The sequence below is a fragment of the Anarhichas minor genome, unplaced genomic scaffold (genome assembly GCF_050575085.1).
Source record: "Anarhichas minor isolate MPS153535 unplaced genomic scaffold, ASM5057508v1 ptg000028l, whole genome shotgun sequence".
Taxonomy (NCBI): Eukaryota; Metazoa; Chordata; class Actinopteri; order Perciformes; family Anarhichadidae; genus Anarhichas; species Anarhichas minor.
The window spans coordinates 10,035,711-10,061,382 of NW_027466474.1; the positions used below are offsets into that span (position 1 = coordinate 10,035,711).

Sequence of the window (25,672 nt, forward strand, 5' to 3'; positions counted from 1 at the left end):
GCTCCCTTTGTTGTGCTGGACATTTCAAGAGTGAAGATGAAAATGACGTCTTCATTGTAAACCATAGAATTAGACTGAGTGCACACCAGTGTCTCTGGCTCTCTATAGTAGAATAGTACCTGATCCCCGCAGGAGAAGCCCGGAGGATCCCTGACTCAGAACCTCAGACTGTAAATATAGATGGACGCATCCCCACTTCCTACATCCTTCTTATTGCATCAAATAACTAATTAAAACCGAACTTATCACAACAATGGACACTTGAACACACATCAGCTTGTTGCTGTTATGACCTTAAATTCATTTTATGATATTACAACTTCTAAGTAAGCTACCAAATGAGTTAAGTCAGTCGTCGTATCTCTTCTCTTTTCTTTCTCCTTTATTTTTATACCTCCCTCCCCAACTTATTCCACTCCTTGCGTTTTCCTTTCCTTCCCTCAGCTCCATCACCCGTTCTGTCCTGGAGGTAGCCCCGGGGCTACCAGGTGTGTGTGTGTGTGTGTGTGTGTTACTGAGTGAGCTACATGCTCACCTGCAATTTTTCCAGCTCGTGCTCGGTGAATCCAGATCTTACTTAAAGGTTTTTTGGGTTCATTGTGATATCAGGTCACTTAAAATGCTGACTGGGTAGCAGGAGATTTCTAAAACTGATATATTGAATTAGAAATAAACTTGATTTTCAAACATTACTCAAATTCCCTTGACATCTGTACAACGTTAAGATTGCTGATATTTTACCAGATCGGTGGGAACATGAGAGTTTTGTGACCTAAGAACTGAGTTACAGGCCAGAAAAGATAAAGAAATCTTGGTCCACAGATCAAGAATAGAGGAAGTGGCACATGATCAACAGGAACTAGTGGTGGCTTGCACACACTCCACACAGTTCATCCAAACATTCCTGCTCTGGTCTTACATATGTATTAATATGAACACGTCGGCACTCCAAAGCTTTCAAATTGTCGATACAGCGGTGGCATTTTTAACTGTAATCCTTTGATTCCCCATCAATATCAATTTCTTAATAATAAATTAATTTAACTAAAACAGTTGACAAAACATAACTTAAATCCCCAAAATCCAAAGCCACAATGTGGTTGGTCACTGAAAATATTCTAACTCATCTATATTCACCAGCTGACATACCGAGCAGCCAGCCACAGGGTCAGAGCCAGCGAAGGTAAAGGTGATGTGCTGTTAAACACATGAAATATTAATCGAGTCAGCCAATTAAAATAGGGGTGGCCAGAGTGTCCCAGGAATCCAGAGCAGACATTAGCTCAACGCTAATAAGATGATTTCCATCAGCCATAGCCAGACAATGCAAGTAACGACAGCCAGGTCCAGAGAGACCCGGGATGGGGGGGGGGGGGGCGGCGGGTTGGGGGCTCATCGGGAATTAAAGTCCTAATTGTGCCTCTGCTTGAGGGTAGATGAGGGCTGAGCGTCAGGACGGCCTGAAAAGGTGGACAAAGGCAGGATGAAGTGTGTGCTGCATGGATTATCGAGATGTATGTGTGTAAGTGAGTGATAAAAGATTGGGGAACACTGCTTCTTTTCAATTCCTAAACAGTGTGTCCAGTTCCTCTGTAACTGTATTACAATGTAAAGAAACACTGATTATATTTCCTCTTTCTCTCTCGCTCTAGTTCTTTCTTTTCCTCCCTTTCCCTCCTTGTCTCAATGCAGTTCAATGTAATTCATCAGGGAAATGGGAATGTTGTAGGTTTGTTGGCCTCATAAGTATACACACACACACACACACACACACACAACAGGGCACACATTCAATGTAAATGAAATTGGTGAATACCCTATTTGGGATTGCCTTCCATTTACCGCGTGACCTGCTGTAATATGCTGACTCATGATTACTAAAGGACACACAGCTCATCAAATCACACTCTCCTCTTTTGTGGCTCGCTACAGTATTGCTATTCTTAGCAGAGGGATGCAAAGTTCTCCATTGCAACCCAATGGATACTGATGTCTACTCGTGCTATTTGTTGGCCCCAGTGTGTGTGTGTGTGCGCGTGAGTGTGTGTGCGTGAGTGTGTGTGTGTGTTGTGTCCCGTACTAAGCTAGTTTAAGCCAGCTGCATCTCACATGCCTCATGCATGGCTTAGCTGATTGAATGCCCGCCTGTGTGGTTGTTTCTGTATATTTGTAAGTCTATGCATTTGTGTGTGTGTTGCTTATCCACGTTTACTTATTTTTCATGTGTGTATGTGCATGTCTGCTCTTGATAACCAAACACACTCTGCATCCACTTGTCTTCTCTTCTCTCTCACACAGAAACACACACTCTGACACAAACTGACATTGGATTTATCACCATATATTAACCTTTAACATCCTCACTGTTATATAATTCAATGTTATTTAATTTACCTCAGTAATGCAATGGCGGTAATCTTTTTGGAGCGATTCACAGTGTAATATGCCAGTGACGGGCAGAACAAATACTTGGCTCACACATTGTGAGTAGGCACACTTCCATATGTGTACACACACACACACACACACACACACACACACACACACACACACACACACACACACACACACACACACACACACACACACACACAGTGGTATTCACAGAGTAATCAGCGCTGCAGCTATTATTAATGAGAGAGAACCAGGTCATTAATATTTAAGCAGTGTCACTGGGGCCAACGCCATGAGAGTGTGTGTGGTCTGTTTGTGAATGTGTGTGTGTGTGTGTGTGTGTGTGTGTGTGTGTGTGTGTCCACATATAGAAAAGGGGCAGAGGGACTATAAGGCAATTTCCTCAGGCAGCGTAGTGAGACCTACTCCATTACAATAGGATGGACAGAGATGGAGACATATTACTCCCTTAAACAGAGAGGCGAGGAAGACAAAAACAGAAATATCTGATTCTGCTCCTTGTCCTCTAGTTTCCGTCCTCTCCTTTCCTTTTTCCCCTCGCCTCTTCGTCAGTGGTTTTCCTCTGTGGAGGATGAAGAGGCTCGAATGGGAAACGACAGATATCTCATTACATCACACTGCATGGGATGGGCCTGGGAGCTTCCTGTGTCTGTGTGTGTGTGTATGTCGGTGTGTGTGTGTGTGTGTGTGTGTATGTGTGTGTGTTCGCGTCCGCACTGCCAGCATGAACCCTTCTAAATGAACACTGTTGGGGATTTGCGACTCTTTGGTCTGTGCCTGGTCCTCCACACTGGGCTTGCTCTGGTGACAGCGCATACACATGAACACACACAGACACACATGTGCTTTTTCACACACCCCCAGGCCAACATGATGAGGTCTAAGGGTGAGGGTGTGAAATGTTAAAGAAAGGAATTAGCATGAAATTGTAAATAGTGACATTCTCTCTCTCTCTCCCTCTCTCTCTCCCTCTCTCTCTCCCTCTCTCTCTCTCGTCCCCACAGCCTCTCTCTGTGTCTAGGATTAGTGGGTATTACTTGCTCTGCAGAGCGAGGAGAATGAGACAGGTCTTACTTCCAGTTGCTAGATTGGGGAAGCGGGGAAATATTCCTTTATAATAACCTCTCTTTATTAAATCAAGCTGGAGGACATACAGCAGGCTTTTTCGCCCCCCCTGAGCCGGTCGTCTGCATAGCTGCCAACAGTTAAATATTTCCAAGTTTTTTTCTGATTAAGTCATTGTTAACATAACAGGTTATTAGTTATTAATGGTGAAACCTATAATATGGGGGGACTATCGCTATAAATAGGATTGTTTTGAATTTGCCATTATGTTAGTAAAAGGAGGGTCCGTGCATGAAGTATAGATTATCTGCCATTGTTTATGTGGTGTAATGAAAAATGTCAGATTGGGGGTATTGCCTAATTTCATTGGTCTACTTGTGCTCATGCAAAAGTATTCTGATATGTGTGAGTTCGTTCTTCGATAGCCGATGCTGCCTTAACGCGATTAATGGTTGGCCTGTGTTAATGTCGCATTGAATGAACACGTGCAATGCAATTCCGCGCATCAAAACATATATTATCCAACTTTCAAAGTAGAAGTTGTGCATTTTCAAATGTGTTTGCTCCAGCGATCAATTTAAGGATAACTGCATTAAATCAAATAAACAAATAGCCTAAATAATGAACATAATATATAACTGTTATGAAGTCATATTTCTGCCACTTTCCCACAACTGACTGTGAATAAATTCCCCAATGGGCTCGAACAGTGAAGTTCCTTGTTTCTAAGGAATTACATTTTTACTGTCTGTTTGGTAGCTTGATATAGCCGTTGCTATATAGGTGTAAATCTCTCCTGAAGTTTGCATGTGCACAGTTTTTCTTTGACTTTCTTTCCAGATCCAGCTTCTTTTTCTGTTGCAGTGATTCAGTTGGGAGACTTTCACGCTGCCAGTCGCCTAATATAGTCCATGCCAGTGGTTCCCAAACAAATGAGTCCACTCCAGCAAATGAAAATACATCTTCAGCCAGATTTAGCAGAGATCAGCATGTTGTCATGCCATCCGTATAGTTTCCTCAGCTGTCTCTGCGTCAAACTTTATCAGTGACATAGTGCTGGGAAGTAAATTTAGCCACATGTTGAAATCAGTTTGGTTCTGCTTAATACATAAGGTGAAATTACTCATTGGCAAGTTTAAAAACATTGTCGTGATCCCATCAAAGAGCCCCGGTGGTTGTTCCCATATTGGCCATCTGCCTGTGTGTGCAGTGATTTGATTACCTGGGAGCTTCATTAGGATAGAGAGACGGGGAGGCCGCGCTGGTAGCTCTCCTTACTGAAGTATAGAGTTACCATTGCACGGAAGAGGTTGCATTGATTAGCCATATGCCTGGGAGGTGGACAGGGGTTTGTAGCCTCTCCCTGTGCAATCACAATCGCCTCCGGGGGACTGAGAGCTGAGGGAAGCTGGATGTGCAGAGACATATTGTGTACTTGGATACTTTCCCCCAGTGCATCTTTGCATTAAGATCCCATCTCTCTTGGTTACCAACAAAGCAGTGATAAGCTGGACATCAATATGGGAAGCCTTTGCGAGGACTTTCCAGGAAAGATAGGATGCAGGATGCTGCATGTCAATCAACAGACAGATCAGCACGAGGCTGCGACGTCAAGTAGACACATGCTGTAGTGACAATTGCCAAGCGCCTAATGGTTGACTCGTTTGTTTGATTTTTATAGCATGTTTTGAAGCGTCAACACAGATTGACTTCAAACCTGTTTCTTTGCATCTTGTTTTTCCTCCAGTTGTCACTTTTTCTGCACAGCTTTTGCTTCAGTGGCTGTGTGTTTGTTTGACAGCGTCCCTGTCCAAAGGAGCTAGATGGAGGCGTGATCATTACAGTGAACATACCTCAGCTCCGTCAACGCCAGCCTCTGTTAAAGAGCGCTTGCTGATTATGGTTTTGATTACATTTGATCAGCCTCTGTGTCAGCGCTGCTCCCCGTACGGAGCCGCTTTTGCAAGAATGATGAATGGCTCTTTTAATTGTTTCTAATTGACAACTGCTCTGAAAGACTTTGTTATGAAACACCGCCAATTTAGTAACACCGATACACTATAGTGCCTTATTAATTCTCTCCCGTCTGGCTCGAACGCTGTGCAATTGAAAAGAGCCGTCTGTGCGCTTGTGGGCCGACTAGGCAGTAATAACTCTTGGTGTAAGAGCATGCCAGTTTTTTAAGGTCGAAACACTCTTTTTTTTCTTTATTCACTTCCCTGTGTCCAAGTCAGTGGTGAATCCAAGTATCCACGCCTTAATTGTTTAAAACGTTACAATGATATCTCTGGTGATTTACTACCCTGCTTATATATCTGGGTTAGAGATGGTCTATAACTATGTTACAGCCTGGCTTACATGTTTATCATGATCATCATATCATTATCAGGTGATATTGGATGATAAATCCTCATCCTGCCGCCCTTTGGCAGGCGTGCTCGGGCTCGGCTATGCTGGTGAGCTGCTTGGTGGGAACATTTGCATACATATTGTCTCACACCTTGAGATAGACTTACTCCATATCTACCCTTTGAAAAAGTACATTTAGTGAATAAAAGAGGAAATGAAGACGGCAGGAAAGAAGAGGAATGCAACGAGAGAGGTTTAGTTGGAGAGGGGAACTTGTAGGTGGTCGCAGATACACCTGCGACCCGTTTGTGTCATTTGGTATTTATGTAGGCCATTCACAGGTGAGTTGTTGTGGGAGCTTTTGTTTATTTGGCTGCTCTCACCTGCGGGGCAAGTTTTTACCGGTCCAACTCTGGCTGTCTATTCAAATCATCCAGGTGTTCACACTTTGATCTATCTCTTCAGGAAATGTGAATCCTGAGTGATAAAAATGAGGAAGACGTGATGTAAAGATGTAGATAAAAGAAGAGAGAAGGAGAGACCAAAGGGCCCAAATGCATTCGACTGTCGGGGCACCTTGTGTGACACCTCTGTTTCGCTGCAGGTTGGCAGTTTTAAGCATCAACACCAAGGCACTGCCATTTGCTCTTTGTAGTATATTTTAGCACAACATGAGTCAAGTTCATAGTGCGTTATTAGTCTGTTTGGTTTGCTGTCTGGTTGGTTTGCTGTTGTAGAAAACTTTTACAAACCAACCAACTTCACAAGCTGCTAAATGGTGCTAATTAAGAATATAAAAATATCGCCCTCTAATTATGAATGTTGATACAACGTAGAAGATGACTCTGTGGTTTCACCTTCATAGGTTCTGGGCATTAGAAACTGGTTTGGATTGTAACCCAAGCTTTTATATATTTTGGCTTGTTATCTTGAGAACTTAGTTGATAATACAAAACCTACTGGCTAACAATGTATACATCACCCTTCCTTTATCTTATGACTTTTTTTAAAAATCTTGTCTCTGTCGTGTTTTTCCTTCTCCACTTTTATTTTTGTCCTCTTCTGCTCTGTCTTCTCCTCTCCTCCTCCATCTCCACTCCCTTCATCCCTACAGTGCTCAGGTTGACAGATGTTTGGCTGGCTTGCCTGTCATAATAACTGTGGTCCTGGGTGTCTCAGGTGGCTGGCGTTGCCTGTTCTTTGAGTACTTCACAGCCACGACAGGACATTTCTTTCGGCTATTGGTGAGGAGAAATGAGGTTACGAGCAGGGAGCGCAGGAGAAAGGCAGAGCATGAAACAAGAGTTTTAATGTTTGTAGATTGTATAATGCTTTTACTTAAGATCTCAAAACATAGAGTTCTTTCATCTCAGTAAAAGAAAAGTGAGTCAAGAGCCTCCTCAGCAGACGGACAAAGGTTAGCGACAAGCTGGTAAAATATTAGTGTATTTAGCGGCTAAAAAAATGAACCGGCAGAACTGAGCTAAGAGGGCAGTGAGCATTAAACTTCTTCAAATGAATGGTAATGTTGCTCTCTGTCTGCTGGATGTGTAAATAAGCCACTGTTCGCTAACACATTTACCATATTACCTTCTTACGGTGATATGTCAGTGTTGTGTTTACAGCGTGTTGTGCTTCCCCCAAGTGGCCACAAAAATCAATAAATGGTTGGATATCAAAAAAGTCGGCGCATCCCTCAACCCAGTCAAATTGCATAAATCTAGAAAATCAGTCAAATTGCATAAGTCCTAGAAAATGTATAGTACCACTTACATCGACATTAATCTGCTGATGACACAAGTGCACTCACCTCCCACCTCTTCTTATCTTGTTTTATTTTTATATATATTTAAGATGATGTTGTTATGACTACTATTTCATCTCTTGTTTTGTTTTGTTTATGTATAATGTCAAGCTCTGAACTTCAACCTGTATTCTTAGAGATTCTTTGGTATTTCCCCCCTGATATTATTATTGTTGTACCACCTGTGAAGTCACTGCCGTTATGTTTTTGCACCAATAACAAAAAAAGAAAGAAATTGATCAGCCAAAAAAAACCTGTGCAAATTGAGCAAAAGCAGATATTGTAAGGGGAAAACGAGATATGCTCACAGTGAACATGTTGCAGGTATACGTACGATATATAAACATGTCCTCTTTATGTTGATTAAAAGCATAATCAAGGCAGCATCACATTTACTACAAACACATGAGTTGTATATGGACATCAATTTCAGGAGACAGGGTTGATATATAAGATTAGAGGATGAGGTGACAGAAGGAGAGAGGTGACAGGCAGAGGCAGGGTTGGAGAGAGAGGTGGCAAGGGGGCCACAAACCCTTCAAGCCAGCGGGGAAGCTGTCTCTGCAGAGATTTATAGGTTCTCTGGGAGCCGGACCGTGCACCTCGCTGTCAGCCTCTCTCTCTCTTTATCTCTCTGTTGATGCACACGCCCGTGTCCCTGTAAGATTGATCCGTAGTTTTCTTAAAGTGGACAGGCAGTGGAGCTTGATATGACAGTAAGAGCTGCAGACGAAGAATGTCCCTTGTCTGCATACACGGTAGTCTGCATACTGCTGCTGTTGTGTGTTTATCTTCACTGCCCTGTCATGGCTGGAGGTGTTCTCGTACGTTTTTGATTTCATAAGAGACCTTTATAAATGTCTGGCTCTGAGGCAGATATAGACAGACACAGGAAAGGACAGGCAGACAGGCTCTCAGACAGGTCAGTTTCAGACTGGATGAGACCTGCAGTAAGCCTTATATCAGCCTGGCTTTGATGTCTTATTGGACACTAAGGCTCTCCAGTTTACATCCACCACCACAGAGCGAACAGAGAGAGAGTTTGCGGTCATGATTGATCTTTGCCAACATTATTGCCTCTGTGGATGGCAGTGATTGGATTACTGTGTTTTGAGATGTGTTTGCGATGTTTACATGGGCCGGTCTTCTTTGCTGTAATTATTGATGTGACAAGAGACGTTCGCAAGGCTCTCCGCAGGGTCTGAGAAATATCGCCACTCAATTTATGCTCACGTGTGACAACGTGTGCAATCATGAGTGTGAATTCTGTCAGTTTCCAACCAGAGTTGTTTCATTGTGGCTGCTTTGAATTAGGAATCTAGTACCTCAGGTAACTCTGCATTTAGCCTTAATGAAGAAATGTCTCAGCTGGGCTCATGAAACAATGGTAGAGCAGGACGCAGCGGGGGGGGGGGGGGGGGGGGTCGGTGTGCACCACTGCACCTCCCTAGCAGCCAACGGCCCGGTGTGTTTCTGAAAGACAGACAGTTATGTAAGAGGGGAGAGCTAAAGGTTGCCTCGTCTCCTGAACCACCAGAAATCCACACAGACAAAACGAGCAGCACTGTGGATAGGTGTCCCTCTCGCCTGCTGATTATAAAGGCTGCTTCATGCAATATTAAAAAACGGTCCTCTGCTCCACTTCAGGGAGCACAGGAAGATATAATGCACCAGCCTAAATATTCTGAATCTTTGGACATGACACTCGCAGTCGAGGCTCGACCACTAAAAACATCTCATCAGCAATATAGAAATCGCCGTTAAAAATAAACAGCCCGAACCTAAAGCGGTTATTAATATAATAAATGGGCAAAGTTCAGTGCTTGATGTATGAATAATTATTTTGGTCTTCAGGGAGCTGTCCATGTAAAATTAGATTGCTGATTGCCAATCTAAATAATTAACGGCAGTATGATTATGGGAAGCGTAGTTCACTATGTGTTCCACTCTCTGCAGTCTTTACAGCTGTCATATGGCAGCTTAGAAATAATGAGCATTCAGTACGGGGACATTGTGTGGGACAGCGTGGCATGTCGCTACCTGCCCATGATGCTCGGAGCCACGTCTACGGTCCGCCGTCCGAGCCACTCGCCACCGTGACAACCCATAAAACTGTCACCGGTGGAGACAAAATGTCCGTGCCCTGAGCTATGTGAAGACGTGTCTGTAAGTAAATGAGTTCACATGTGTGGATAACTGTGCCTCCAGGTGGACAGACAGCCTTGGACTCAGGTAAGCACTAATGAGTTCACCATCTTCCCTCAGGCCCACTGCCACTCTTATGAGGGAGAAAAATAACCAAAATACACTAAAGATTCTAATCATCCCTCTTGAGGGACGACTGTGTGGAGGCAGACACCCTCAATGTCACTTGAATGCACACACATTTTTATTACTTTTTGAGAATATGACAATAGGCAACTTTTTACTGTAACAAAAATAAACCATCTAATTCCTCAAATAACTTTATAAGAAATCTGTTCAACCAATGAAGCAAATAATCCATCAATATTCGTAAAGCCAGGGCTTTTTGCCTCCAAGACTCCCACGTATCAAATAAATACATAGTACTGCATGTACTGTAAAGCCCTGTTCACACAGTACTGGTATTACCTGGGAACCTCTAGTAATTTGTAATAATTGCGGAAGTCGTCTATGATCTTAATTCCGTGCAAATCTGCCATGTTCTTAATTTGTCAAGTAAAAATGCACCCCAAATCATATTAAGCCATACATATATATATACGTATATATACATATATATACATATATATATACTCACTGTGGCTTTTTTTTCTGCCTCTTCCCCGAATCATTGAGGCTGCGTTGGCAATTCTAAATGAAGGTTTTCACAGCATTTTGGGTGCAAATTCTGGAGACTCATCTCTACTACAGAGCATCAAGACCCATGCTCATTATATATTTAATATAGATATTGTGTGAATGCGAAGCACGAATACACAGTTGTGGTGGGGTAATTTCTAAATCATGAGGTCCCCTGGAAGTACTAGTCCTGTGCGAATAGAGCTAATATCACATAATCTTGTAATTCAGCAGCCCTAACCACACTTAACCACCAAAATTAACTTCAGCTTTATTCTCTTGATTGTGTTTACTTTAACGTCCTGCAAGACTTTACTATAAACTCTAAGACTTGTGGGTAAAGTCTGATGTATTGAAAAGAAATAGTTTGTAAATTGGGCATTGCTGTAAAAGAGTGTATTATATATATATTGTCACCATGTGGTTATGTGTGTGTATTTACAATATGATACAGTGTAATTTACCATATTCTAATTCCTCTATGTAAATCGTGTATTTAACTGAATCTACTTTGCTGCATAAATCACCGTGCACGAGGCTGGGTTATGTTACAAAAAGGTGGCAGTTATGTTGTTGTTTGAGGATCAAACATACATATTGTAACAAGCAAACTCATCCAAATGTAGATGTTAGCACACACACACACACACACACACACACACACTCTGGTACACACCTACCTTGATGCTGGTCAGAGTGACCATCATAAGGTCGAAGACAGTCATTATACAGTAGAGCTCCTGAATGCGGAGCAGAGCGATGTGCCACACCTGACTGCCAAGCAGTCACCTTAAACCAAAGACCCTTGCTCAATAGCAAGATGTGGATTGACCTGAATTATCATCCCCATTCTCCCTCTCTCCTGTTGTGGCTTATAGTCTCTCCTTCCCCTCCGACCCCCCTTTCTCCCCACCTGGTATTCAGCGGGCGACCAGACATTCTTGACATTTTGCAAAGGTTGAAAGACAAAGAACCTTTGTCTCTAATAAGGCCGCGCTCTGCACCCCACCTGAATGAGAATACTTGGAGGGAGAGGGCGGTGTGTGTGTGTGTGTGTGTGTGTGTTTGCATGTAGGGTGGCGTGTTTGTGTGTGATGGTGGAGGTGGACGGGGTACATACAGTAGGGATGCAGACTGGAGTGAAAATGCAAATGAGGATTGAGAACGGGTGGTGACAGGAAAAGGAAAGTTTCAGGTCAGAAGAGACGCATATAGCGGTGTGTGAATGTGTGTGTGTGCATGCAGGTAAGAGACGTGGGAGGATTTGGGACAGAGAGAAAAGAAAAATGAACATTGCTATGATCAATCCCCTGTCTGTAGGTTGAGAGTGATAACAGTTAGATTTCAGAGGCTAATGTAAGCTATTGCTGTGAGAAACACGGCGCCGCACCCTGATGCTTCGCCCGCAGTCACACACAGACACTCGGATGTTCTACAAGCGAGCGATATTCTCCGTCGCTGCAGGAGCTTGAAGCGGAACTCAAACCACCCAAGGTCCTTCTGGTCTCTTCTCATCTCTCTCGCTCGTATCCATCACACCCCTCAGTTCTACCTCTCACCTCCCTCACCGCCTCCCTCAATCTCTCTTGCACCTCATTCCTCTGCAGTTCTCGCTGAAAAACTTTCTCCCAAACAGCTGAAGCGAGAGAAAAAGAGTGTTCCAGCGAGTGTAAGCGAGGACAGAGGTGCGACGAAAACGGAGATGTTTAAATAGTTAGAGCTTGCCACCTGGTCAAGCACCTTCCAACCTCTGGGTTCAGTCACATCTTGTTTTCCACTCTGCCAGTGTCGCTTTGAGTTATCTCTACTGTAGTCCTTCCACTTACCATACAGCTGTGGCCCCGTGTTATGCAATTTCCCCGCATTGTCTCATTCGCGGTTTCCAAGACCCTCCAATTTTGTGAAGGCGCAGACTTAAATGTGAGATCGCAATCATCCTTTTTTTCTGTGTGTTGTTTTAACATTACGTAAGCAAAAGGTAAAAATATCTGGACCTGTCTTTAAAAGCAGATGGTGTGGTTATGACTTCAGGCTCGTTAAAGGCAGTTATAACAAGCAAGAGCCAGGGCCTGTTGTGAAGTCCACGGCCTTAAATCCAGCTTCCTCAACTAACGAGGAGAAGAAATGTGTGTGAAAGATGAGCTATGAAACGGAATGAAATTATGTGCAGCAAAAATCTTTAAATTCTCCTCTCATAGTGTCTTGTCTTTCTCTGTATTCATTTCTATCTTTGCCCCCTCGTCTACTCTCTCTCTCTCGCTCTCTCGCTCTCTCGCTCTCTCGCTGGAATGTGGGCAGATATGGGATCATATTCAGACTTCCAGATTCATTCTGCTAGCGACTCAGGAGCCAATATTATCCACGCGGTCGTTGTTTTACCCATGAGCCTGTTGCCTTGGCAACGTTGCATAAGAGGGAGGGGGGGAAAGCGGGATGCCCCCTCCTGATTGGGAGGCAAAGTGGCAGATCTCTCTTCCTCTCCCCTAGTCTTCCCTGTATCTTCCCCTTGCATCTCGTTCTGTTCCCGACACTAAACTCTTGTTATAACCGCATTTCGTCAAAACACCGGAGCTCCAGCTGTCCCCTCATGCCACGTGTTGAATCAACCCGCACCTCCAAATAAAGCTCCACAGTCAAAAAACGGCATATCTATTACAGCTCGCCTTCACGTTAGTTAAAGTTACCTGATGGATGATTTATGGCCCAGTTAGACATGTTAGTCCACACAGTGCTCACACACAAGCACCTGCGTACACACTTGAACACGTCATCCTTGGCCGTGGGAGGCCTTAGCCAGAGTCGGGGAGGATGGAATCCACTGAGAATACATGTTCAAGACTGCATGACGAGGTCTTCCATGGCTTCCATGCAAGCAAGGCCATGTTGTGTCTACGTACCAGGAGGATGAGGGAGAGGGAGGATGGCCTTGGCTCTGGAGACAGGACAATTTATCTTCTGTATCTTCTATGACTCTGATGCTTTGCCTGCTATAAAAAGAGGGGGGGGGGGGGGGGGGGGGATGGACTAGGCATAAACTTGATGCAGAGTCAGGACTTCAGTTTATCCAATAATGCCCAAACAACATAACAACGCATTGTATGCCATACCTGTGGAGGCAAAAGTGATTAGTGATCTGAACAAATCAGGGCTCCTGTTGGTTGCACACTTTCCGATAGAATAACCTAAAATTGAGTTTCTTCAGTTTTGCATTTTTTTTTTAGCAAGAAAAGAGCAGGGTGAGCAGCCCCTGTGTGAGGGAGCTGTCTTAATCCATGTGTTTAGCCGGCACCATCTGCTGCTTTTATTCAGATGGGAGCAGAAATATTTGGTTGATTAGGAGAAGATCTGTGTCGGATAGTCGCACCGCTACCAGCGGTTACGAGTGACACACACATGCTCCGTTCTGTCAACTGGTGTCTTGGAAGGGAAACAGAAGACAGACATCAACATGCAAGTGCTCAAATAAGTGCATGTGCATAAAATGGATGTCAATGTGTAGCACACACATGCGCTAAACACACAACAAAAGCTGTAGTGAGAGGAAGCCAGGGAGACACACACTGAAGGCAGACATTTCTGGTTTGTGAAAACAACACAACAATAGGTTGGGTAATAGGTTTATTTGTGATTCGTTTCTTTCCAATAAAAAAAGGTTGATGCTCGATGTGCTACCATTGTTCAGATCTACAGAGATTGTGAGGCTTCGTTCACACTGCACGCCTTTTTGTGTGATTTCAGTGTGAGTTGACACACATGCGCCAAAGAACAATAACAAAGACGTCATATGCAGCATGCTGTTGACAGAAGTACACTTGGAGGACACTGAAGTCAGCGTTTACGGCCTCATTTATAAGTTGATTTCCAGTGGAAACCAGCAAATGTATGACGATCGTTGTCCTTCCACTTAGAGTTGGGCTGATTTCCGGTTTTGCCGGTCTGGTCAGGGGTCAGAGAAGGGTAAACCGGTTTATTATTTTATTTTTTAATAGATAACTGAATAGATAACTTCCTAGAATTAGTTGGATGTTGTCTGGAGATTTGTTTGAGGTTTGCACATCAACATTTCAATCTGTCCTGTGACTTTATGTGCCAATCGGGTTTCACTTAAATAACCCTGTAATTTGTCTATGTCCAGGCGCTGACCTCGGCGGTCTGATGGACCTGGAGTCTCTGTACCGCGGCGTGGAGCAGAGTATCAACCACACGCGAGCGGGGCGAATGCGCAGACAGAGCCTGGAGAGGGCCTACAACATCGAGGTGCTGCTGGGCGTCGACGACTCGGTGGTCCAGTTTCACGGGAAGGAGCACGTCCAAAAGTACCTGCTCACACTCATGAACATTGTAAGTGTTGGTGGCACACACATTAAGACACACATACAAACACACAGACGGAGAAGTATGAATAAATGTCTATTAAAATAATTAGTCACCTGCTATGTAAATTGATGACATTATGGTTATCTTAGAGCCTGAGATCTCATGTAGCATTACCAGTGGTGGAATGTAACTAAGTATGGAGTTGCAACAGAGAGAGTATTTCCCTCTTTTGCTACTTTTTTTCTACTCCACTATATCTTAAAAGCAAATATTGCACTTTTTAATCCACTACAATTATCTGACAGCATTAATTACTAAAGTTATCACAATGTCTTCTACCTTTCCTGTCCAGTGAAAGCAAAAACAATGAATCGGAGTGTTTCTGATAAACTGAAGGATAAAGTGTTCTTCTATTGGTTTAGAAAATTCTTCTAATAGTTTTTAAGCTAAATAAACCCTTTGGTATCAGCTGGAAAATGCATCGACACAAAACTGAACACAGTTTTCCTGAGCTAATGAGGAGTTGACTGTGAGATACGTAATTCTCACAGGACAGCGAGGCTACAAACATATCAGGATCTTATAGAATATGATGCATTGCTGTAGATGTAACTACCCAGCAGAAGTTTATAAGTTGCACAACCATAAACATCTAATGCAAGACACACATTAATGCAGCACTTATATAAATCCAAAAACATCATGATAGTAACACTGACAGGGACCATTTTTCTGCAGAGGACTTTTATTTTTAAGTACATTTTACTGATAATACTTTACATAAGGTTTTGAACGCAAGACTTTTACTTGTGCTGCAGTGTTGTCAGTGTGTTAAGTAAAAGATCTGAATGCTTTTTCCACCTCTGCACACCACGCATACAGCATGCTATCACACAAACGCATAAATGCATCTTCACGTACACCCATCATCAGAAATGCCCCAAAAAAAGGACATTTGTTCTCTCGCTTTAAAAAAAAATAAAAACATTAAATGGGAAAACTGTTCCATTTGAGTTGAATGGGAGGTAAGCCACAGTGAGGTCAAAGAAAGAGGGTAACACACACACACACACACACACACACACACACAGCAACTGAATGAGGATTCAATTCCCTTCCTACATGTTCTCATCCAGCAATCAGCCGCGGGTAATCCTTTCTTCTCTATCTGAATATGATGAGATTTCATTTGTTTGAGTGAGTGTGTGTGTGTTAGGTGAGCCCTGTGCTCTGAAGGGGCTCCTACATATCATTTCATCAGGCTTTGTGTCATGTCATCATTCATCTTGTGTGTGTGTGTCGGTGTGCGTGTGTGAGAGAGAGAGAAAAAGAGTGAGAGAGATGCAGAAACAGCAGGCAGTATGCTCCAGGCCACAACAACACTTAGCCAAGCACTCAAACTCCCAGGTGTGTGTATGTGTGTGTGTGTGTGTGTGTGTGTGTGTGTGCATGCACCTGTGTGTTGGTGTGACACTGAACAAACTGCAGACTTTAATCTTTGCAAATTAAACCTGTGGTGAGAGTGCTGTTTGCACGCGTGCGCTCATTCTGTTTGCGTGCGTGCCCCTGTTTGCTTTCGCTTGCGTTGCGACCCACTGCGCAAGGAACCAATCTCCGACTGTTAAGCAGCTGCGAGCATACAGCAACAAATCCTACCACACCTCTTTGTCTCAGCTCAGCACCGCCGTGCTCTCTGCCTCCCCTTTTAGATATTTGTTAGACAATATAGGTGAAGAGAATGCGCAGCCCTGTCGCAGCCCCCCTCTAATCTGTGGGGAAGAGATGGTGAGACAGAGGGAGAAGGAGTATTTTAAACAGCGCATTCAGAATAAATTACTGACAGCCAGATAAACAGAAATAAATAAATAAGAGCTGCCTCCCACGCGTGGCATCTGGGCGACTTTCTTCTTGAAAGTTTGCTTTGCTCACTTCAGGATGGGTGTGCTCTCTCTCTCTCTCTCTCTCTCTCTCTCTCTCTCTCTCTCTCTCTCTCTCTCTCTCTCTCTCTCTCGCTCTCTGTTTTATTTCTTTCCCTCTCTGTCTTCCTCTCAGCAGCGCTGAGCTGTTCCACACTGAGCTCTTTTGCATTGTTACTTCTCTCTGAGTTGGGTAGTTTATAGCAACAAATCATGACCGATGTTAAAAAACTTTCTATGTTTAATGTGAGTGATAACGCAGGTTTAAGATAGATTTAACAGAGAGATTTGAAAATATATTTGCCGCAGGTGCCCCTCTAAAAGAGTGCATATATGTTTGTAGGTCTTTTGTGTTATTGTAATAGTGTGGCTGCTTAGCCACTCAGAAAGATGGGAATACCTCCCCCTGAACTGCTCTGACATTGTAAAACCCTCAAATTGATCTTATGATGTCTCCTCACTTCTCCCATTCCAGTATTTGTCCTGCTTCCACCTGTTCTTCTCTCCTTCAATTCCTCTAGATTCTTCTCCGAACTAACAGAAAGTCATCTGTATGCGTGTTCTCTTGTTCACACTTTAAACACACCTCGATAAAGTGTGTGAAGTGCTCCTCTGTCTTTTGTTACAGCAGCTGTTACACCGTCGTACAGGTTATTCTGTAAAACTACAATGTTTGCATTGTTTCTTGAAGCTTATTTTCACTCATCTATTGGGTTTTGTAATGCACCTTCCTCCTACTTCTTGCCTCTGTCAGTCTGTTGGAATGACAAAATGAGCCAAGGGTCAAGGCGGACAATTGTGCGTGTGTGTGTGTGTGTGTGTGTGTGTGTGTGTGTGTGTGTGTGGGAGGGTGGGGCGGGGGCGGGGGCGGTACTGCTGTCTGCAGGACATCAAAGCGCCCCCACAGAAAAACCACTAAATCCCGTCTGCGAAGTTCAGCGGGAGTGTCAAAGTGTGTTTGTGTGTCTTGATGTGTAGGTTGAGTTGAATGTGTGTATTGGTGATTCTGCTTCCCACTCCTTTCCCATGTGTTTACCTCACTTCAAGACAAGAGACAGATCACATGGCATACATTGACGGCAATATGGGCAGGGAGGACAACACAAACAAACAAAACAAAAAAGGACAAAACTGAAAGGAAAGATATTTATTACCATTGTCAAATTTCAAGAGAGAGAGAGAGTGAGGGAGAGAAAGGCGACACAGAAGGAGAAATTAATTAATAAGATGCAGTTAAGCGAGTTAGAAAACGAACAGAAAGAACAGAAAAGGGAAGGGGAGGAGAAATGGCTTATTCAGGTACAGTAGCTATGTGCATTGTTTTGATTGGCCACGGGTGACGAAGTGGGCTGTTAGAGAAAAACAAGAGTGCTGTAGCAACAATGTTGTGGTAAATCCTGTAAAATATGATGTGTGCCAAATGCCAAGTGGAGGCCATTGTGCAGTAATCTTCCTGTGGTGAACATGGTGATAGATTTAGTGGCTAACAGTGATCTGTCTGTCTACTCTCTGTCTCACCCATTAATGGAGACCTTTAGAGAGGTGCAGCTCAGTGTTAATCACACTCTCCATGGAGATGAATAGGCACTGCTGGGGAGGCAGTTGCCCCTCTTGTATGTTTAATTGAAATGATGCATACTGGCATGCTAAGGTGTATTTTGTCTACTCCAGAACGTGATAGGCATCATTTCTGCAACAGCTATCTGGAAGTGGTGTTGATCGTTCAGTCTTGTCGTTACCAAAGCTCCCGGAGGCAGAGAAAGTTGTGCTGTTAAGTGGTAGGAAGGGCTGGGGAAGGAGAGGTAGTCCAGGTAATAATAGACACCTTGTTAGCTGGAAGTGTCTCAGATATGTAAGGAGCACTGTCAGACTGAGAGCTCAAATTTATGGGTCTCAAGTTTTTAAATATTCCCAAGTGTGTTGACAAAAATATGTAGAAAAGCTGTCCAAAGTCTGATCTAATTTATGTCGCACTCTAGCCAAATTTAATTTGATGACTCAGTTCTGTCTCATCGGCAGCTGAGGGTGTTTTTAATGCATATTAAATGAAACACACTTTCCATGATGAGTTGGTTTAAATCAGAATATTGATATTATAACAGATCTAAATGTACTTTAATCATATTACTACTAGTCTCAGGGCAAAGAAATAGACAAATTCTTACCATTTATATGTCATTAAATTATGATAAAGTAAGGAATCTTTAGTATACTAAATGTAGGTGTGAACTGGTGGATGAGGCGCCTGCAGCTAATGAAGTGCAGATTCAAAGTAGCAAGACAGAACTGCTGGTGTCTCTCTTGTTCTTGGGTTTCAGTCTGAACTGTCCCTCCTTTATTCTCTCTCTTAGAGCACTTTGCTTTTATACCTATAATCTATGTGGTTAAACAACTACTGCCTTTAATATTGCTCCTCCCACTTTTGTCTTACATTGTCTTTACGTCGTCCTGCCTTCTGCAGAGTTAAGTGTTAAGTTCAGTGACAGACCGACTGCATCATTTATCTGATATTTATCTGATAGTAATGATTTTGTGTCCTCAGCAATGAATTTAACAGTCATTTTATCCAAAGCAACTTACTTATTTCACATTTCTACACCGTACGGGAGCAATTCTGGACACAGCCAGAGCCGGGGATCGAACCGCTGATTGAAGGACGGCCCTGCTATCCACTTAGCCACAGTCGCCTTCATTAGTTCATTCACTGCATTAGTTACTACACAGACAGACACACACACACACACAGCTGGACAAATCTAGGCTACCTGTAGCCTGGGTGGTAAGTAATGACACCTGGCGTCGCCCTTCAGCAGCATTAATGAGAGCCATGCCTGACCAGTTGTTAACACTGAACTCTGTGAGTGTGTTTGTGTGTGCGTGCACGGGGAAGATTATGAATCACTGTGCCAAATCTGTCCTCTAGTGCGCAGCGTCTGTGTGTGACATGTCCAAGCACTAAAGTGCATGAAGACACAGAAGGCTAAAGTTGGGAGCGAAAGGACACCACGCTGTGTGTGTGTGTGTGTGCGTGTGTGCGTGCGTGCGTGCGTGCGTGCGTGCGTGCGTGCGTGCGTGCGTGCGTCCGTCCGTCCGTCCGTCCGTCCGTCCGTCCGTCCGTCCGTCCCATTAGAATGAACCTCATAGTGTCAGAGTCACCTGGAAGTCAACCGCCCCTAATTGGCCTAACGGTTGTCAAGGAAACGGGCTGGACCAAGTGTCCATGTCATCTCAGACAAACAAACACTGCTACACACACACACACACACACAAAGTCATTATGTGTCACTTACTCACATATACTTAAGTCTGCCAAGATAGCGAGGGAGTGAGACAAATGTTACAAATGATACACGGAAACAGAAATACCACCAGTAGGTAGCCAGACAGACGGGCAAGTTCAAAACTGCACACACACACACCCACAAACACACACAGTCTCAGATACGGTCAAACTGAGAAGACAACAGAACTCTGTCTTTGTTTGGTGGTTGCTCAGCAACTCTGTATCTTTTTTAATGTGTAAAAGGAGCATCCAAAATGTTGAACTGAAGGTCGCTGAAAGAAAACGTTGCCCTTCTCTCATGTCCCTCAGTCCTAAACGTGTCTCTACAACTCACCGTCCTTGTTTTCAGGAAGTAAAAATAAAAGTATATTAACATGAACGTAATGGGTTGTTGCCACTTAACTGTGCCTATAAATTATATTCAGGTGTGGAAAGTGAGTCGGTACGATTACAGGTACAGTTTCCTTAATATTTGTATTTTTCATTTGTCTGACAGCTATATTGACGAGATGACCACTTTGGAGAACTGCAACAGTAGTATGTTTCTTACAAAGCTATGATGTCAAGATAAATCCCTTGAGACCAGTACATGTCACAGTACTACAGAGAGAGAGAGTACTACAAATGTACCAAAAAATCCCCCAGGAATATAAAAAAATGAGTCCTGTAGGAATTGTGCAGGTGCTGCGCAGGACTCTTAGACAATTACTAAAGAAGCATCAGTTGTAATCTTGACACAGATGTGACTGATGAATAGGCAGGAAGGGTTTAACAAAAGATGCAAGTTGCATTATGGAAAGTGTAGAATCTTGTATTTTTGATCCTTACAAGAAATAAAAACTCAAATAAATCTCAGCCTCTCATGCATAAATTTTGTCCATTTATATTTTATTTTGTCTCTTGCACGTCCCCTAACTTCATGGAAAAGCGATACCAAAATTGCTGCAGCACCTCTTTCAATGTGGTTGTATTGTCTTAAAATGACAATGATCACAACCTCAAGTATTACTCTTTTCTTTCCTTCAAGTAGCGCTCTGGCCAAAAAGTCCCGGTTACAGTACTGTCACAGGCTAATTACAGTCTCCATTATTTATTGTTCCAGCTTGGAAAACCAACACATGGACGCCTCCTGACGTAAAAGGCTTCTTCCACTGAAACCGCTGATGTTGTCAAGTAATATTTGGCCACATTAACAGCTTATAATGCGGGCAACTGTAAACTTAGCATTTCAGAAGGTAAATTAGTAAATCTGATCATTGACCAGACAGATGTTCCCAACAACACAAAGGCAGACGCTGAAAATCAAACGTGACTTTATTTTGAGGTTTCTGAAAATGATGTAAAGCTGTTGAGGCTTTACGTTACAACCATGTGTTGATGTCACAAAGAAATGTATTCCATGCGAGTTTGGTTAACAAATTAGGATTCTGACTTGAAGGATCACTCCACTGGAATTTTCCGAATAGGTTGCTGGGATTTCCAACTTTACACCACGTACGGAGCATGGACTTAAATTACTTCCCTCTTCTCTGAAGAAACGCGACTCTACTCTACATTTGTTTTCTAAGAATGCATCGTTTCCACTCCCTTCTAAGCTCTGTCTCTTTCCTCGCTTTGCCTCCGTGCTCCCTCGCCTCTCTCTGCTCAGCTTCTTGTCTCTCTCCCTCTCCGTATTCGTAGCATTCTTCAACTCTCTACCTTTCTCTCGCTGGCTGGGTGTGTCTGCAATTTCGTTCTTCATCTCTGTACCTCTGCGTGTGTGTGTGTGTGTGTATGTGTGTGTGTGTGTGTGTTTTCAGTCTGTGTTCCTCTTTCTCCACAAAGTGTACATCAGCCATCTCATTACAGCTGTCTGTTTTTACATCCCTTTGCCTCATTAGGCACCGCACACAGCCACTGAGGACAGCAGGCCTCAACTCCAGTGCCAATTTACCCCTCTCTCTCTTTCTCTCTCTCTTTCTCTCTCTCTCTCTATTTCTCTCTCTCTTTCTCTCTTTCTCTCTTTCTTTCTTTCTCTCTACCTCTCTCTCTCTTTCTTTCTTTCTCTCTACCTCTCTACCTCTCTCTCTCTCTCTCTCTTTCTTTCTTTCTCTCTACCTCTCTCTCTTTCTTTCTTTCTCTCTACCTCTCTCTCTTTCTTTCTTTCTCTCTACCTCTCTCCCTCTCTCCCTCTCTCTCTCTCTCTTTCTTTCTCTCTACCTCTCTCTCTTTCTTTCTTTATCTCTACCTCTCTCTCTCTTTCTTTCTTTCTCTCTACCTCTCTCTCTCTCTCTTTCTTTCTTTCTCTCTACCTCTCTCCCTCTCTCTCTCTCTCTCTCTGTGTTTCACCAGTATAATGCTCTCTGCATCTCCCTTGTCACACATTACCTTGTTCCCTTGCATTAGGCTCTTCCCTTCCTTTGCATCTTTCTTCCTTCATCTCCTCTCCATCTGTGCTCATGGGAAACTGAGTTCATTGCCCTCTCCTCAACTTCCTTTTCTCTCTTTTGAGAGAACTTCCTGTCTCTTCATTTCTAGTATCTCATATCACTGTGTTGCTGGTGGGATACTTAAGTCAGATATTTCCACCCTTTACAACAGGTTTATAAATTGTACTATTCATGGTTAATTAGTGATTACAAATCTATTTTAAGCCATTCATAAGCTTTAACCTTTTATTAAAATGGAGTTGTTTAGAATTGATGGATTATTATAAAAACCTATTTATGAGTTACTAACATTTATACCAGCAGACGTAGTAGTTGATTAGAAATTAGTATGTATGTATGAGCATACATTTCTGGATTGATAGCATCACAACCCAGCAACTCAAACGTTGTCCTAAGTAACGGCTTATAACTGATCTGTAAAGCATTATTAAAATATTTACCGTATCAGCCATTAATAAATCTATTAGATACAATTTACAAACCCTGTAAATATTAGTTTAGATATTGTTGTAATTCTTCTGCTGAGACTCATTTTCTTTCCCTCTTGTGTTTTCCTGCGTGACTCCAGGTGAATGAGATCTACCATGACCAGTCTTTGGGAGCAAAGATCAATGTGGTGCTGGTGAGGATTATCATGCTGGGCTACGGCAAGGTAAGACCTGATGTGTTATACTCAAACCTCGTCTGTGATGCACTTCCTGAAAAGTGGTTGCCTTGTCTCTCTATCAGCACTATCTCTGATACTAGGAATTTGCTACAATAGCTTTAAGTACCTACAGTAAGCACAGTCCAGTTGTACCTACATACATACAGGCACACACGCACTCATAAACAAACACACAGACACACGCACGCACACACATTCATCAGCACGCACTGATGCCCGGAGCCTGTTATTCCAGTGGACTGAGCAAAAGAGGAACTAAAAGCATGCAGCATCCCAGGGGAGTGTTTTCAAGTCGCACGCCTTCACAGTTCAGCACCAAAGCACACAGAAACTCTGCCCGTTATGCAATCAGCCTTCCTCCCAGTAGGCTGCTGCACAGAATCATGGGAAGTCCAGGCAAAGATAAACAATCAATGATAGCCCTCCCTCATTCATAAACGGAGAGACCGGACCACGGGGGTAGCATCCTTTTCTTCTTGACTGTAACTCTATCTTCCTGCCTGTGCCGAAGAGAAGAAGAGAGTGGGGTGGAAGAGAGAGAGGAAAAAACACAGATAAAGCAAGAGATGGCAGGAATGGAGAAGGGCTGGGATTACCCCACAGCAGTGATTTTATTGCTGGATAGGTGCTCTGTGATACACTTATGCTGCTGTAGCCTTATCGCTTCCTCTCCTCTCTACATGTCTACAGTCCCAGTGGATCCCTGGAAACACACACACACACACACACACACACACACTCCTACATTGGTCATTCTGGGCCAGCCCCTACGCAGCTTCAGCCAAAGCTCTGGCTGTCCATCATCCCCAATTACCGTGGCAACAGAGCTGCACCCAGACAGCCTGCAGATTGGCTATGTGACCCTGAATGCAGGCGCACCCACACACACACACACACACACACACACACACTCTAACACAACAAGTGCACACAACACACCATTCCAAATACATCTTTAAACATAAAAACACACTGAAACACACACACAAGCACCTGATGAACATGATGCAGCACACACACACACACACATGTACCTACTCTGTCTTAGGGGTGCCTGTGCAAAGGCCGGCCATATGTCTTCACTGCAGCACACTCACAATACACACACTCTTCCCCGTTTGATTCAGCTGTGCGTTGTTAGTGTGTGAAAACAGGGAGGAAATGCAGAAAGTGAGGCAAAAAGGAAGCAGTGGAAGAGAGGCATGGAAAGAGTTGTACAGCAGAATGTAGGGAGAGAGAGGAGAGGGGAGCAGAGATCCTAATGAGGAAGAGAATGAGAGGTGAAGGTGAATGGAAGGAATTGCTGGTATCCGGGTGGATTTGTGTGAATGTCGGTATTGTTCATTTAATCATAAGTAAATATTCTGTAATTGGACATGTTTTTGACTATTAGTGCATAACTTATTAATAGGCAGCTCTGTGTTCAGTTTCTTATTCATTATTGAAATGATCAAGATTACAGGAGCAGTATTGTGTGAGTGTGGATCCCTTGGAGTGAGTGTGTGTTGTACACCTCAGCAATTTGCAAGATGTGCTGACAATATATAACATTGTGACACTGCCCCCTACAGGGCTGAATAAAATGTTATTGTACCGGAGCTAAAACGAGAAGCAGGTTTCCCTGTTTTTTGTATAATCTTTACCCCCTCTTCTCTCTTTCCTTGTGTGCCTCTCTCTCATTCCAGTCCATGAGTCTGATTGAACTGGGGAACCCATCTCAGAGTCTGGAGAACGTGTGTCGCTGGGCCTTCCTTCAGCAGAAGCAGGACACGGGGGACGCCGAGTATCACGATCACGCCATCTTCCTCACACGCCAGGAATTTGGCCCCACGGGCATGCAGGGTATTCTAAACTCTTACCGATTAACATATAGTACATACATCGAAACGGCATGCCCGCCTACTTTGAACTCATTGAGTACACACAGAAAACTCCCCTCTTCCTGCCTCTGCCTCATGAAGCTGCATAGTGCACCGTGGGTTCGGTGGTTTTCTGTGCAGCAGAGTGCAGGCTAACAGGCAGGCCCAGGGGAGAGGCCTCTAAAGGCAGTGGCCTAGCTATCCAGAAGCCCTTCAGCTGCCCTTGGGCTCAGCCTTCAGCAGCAGAAAATCAATAGGCAGAGCAGGGCCAGCCACAGTCCCACAATTAAAGGCAGTACAGGACAGACAAGCACACAGGGAGTTGGAGATTGGCATATGTAGGGGTAGAAGGCGACGGTTTAGGGTTAGGAATAGACACACAAACATGCACACGTGTGTGTGTGTGATTGGCTATGTGTAAGTCATATATATTTTGCATATCTTTGGAGATAAAAGTCACAGATTTAAGGTAAAAATGTGTGTATAGTTCACCCAAATCAATTTCATCTCACAGATCCCACGAATGCACATCATTTAAACAGATGTGTATTTCAGTATATGGAGTCAAATTTAAGAGTTGCCGGGAGACTGACTTAAAGTATTGTTTGAATATTATTTAATTTAAGAAAATAAATACAAATTGAATAATTTGACAGTATGAACTTAATGAATAATACGTATGTTTATTCACTGATGTGTGTATGGTTGGTGGGTATGGAACATATATCTATCTTCCTTTTGTATT

At 43.4% G+C, this 25,672-nt stretch overlaps 1 protein-coding gene across 1 annotated transcript in view; it reads left to right on the plus strand.

Annotated features, from left to right (window-relative positions):
• Positions 1-25,672, plus strand: part of LOC142963212 (A disintegrin and metalloproteinase with thrombospondin motifs 2-like) — a 103,838-nt gene that overhangs the window by 63,648 nt on the left and 14,518 nt on the right. Inside the window, exons 4-6 of the mRNA XM_076103929.1 lie at positions 14,592-14,797; positions 22,970-23,053; positions 24,754-24,910. Of these exons, the coding sequence (XP_075960044.1) occupies positions 14,592-14,797; positions 22,970-23,053; positions 24,754-24,910 (447 nt within the window). The remainder of the gene's footprint in view (positions 1-14,591; positions 14,798-22,969; positions 23,054-24,753; positions 24,911-25,672) is intronic.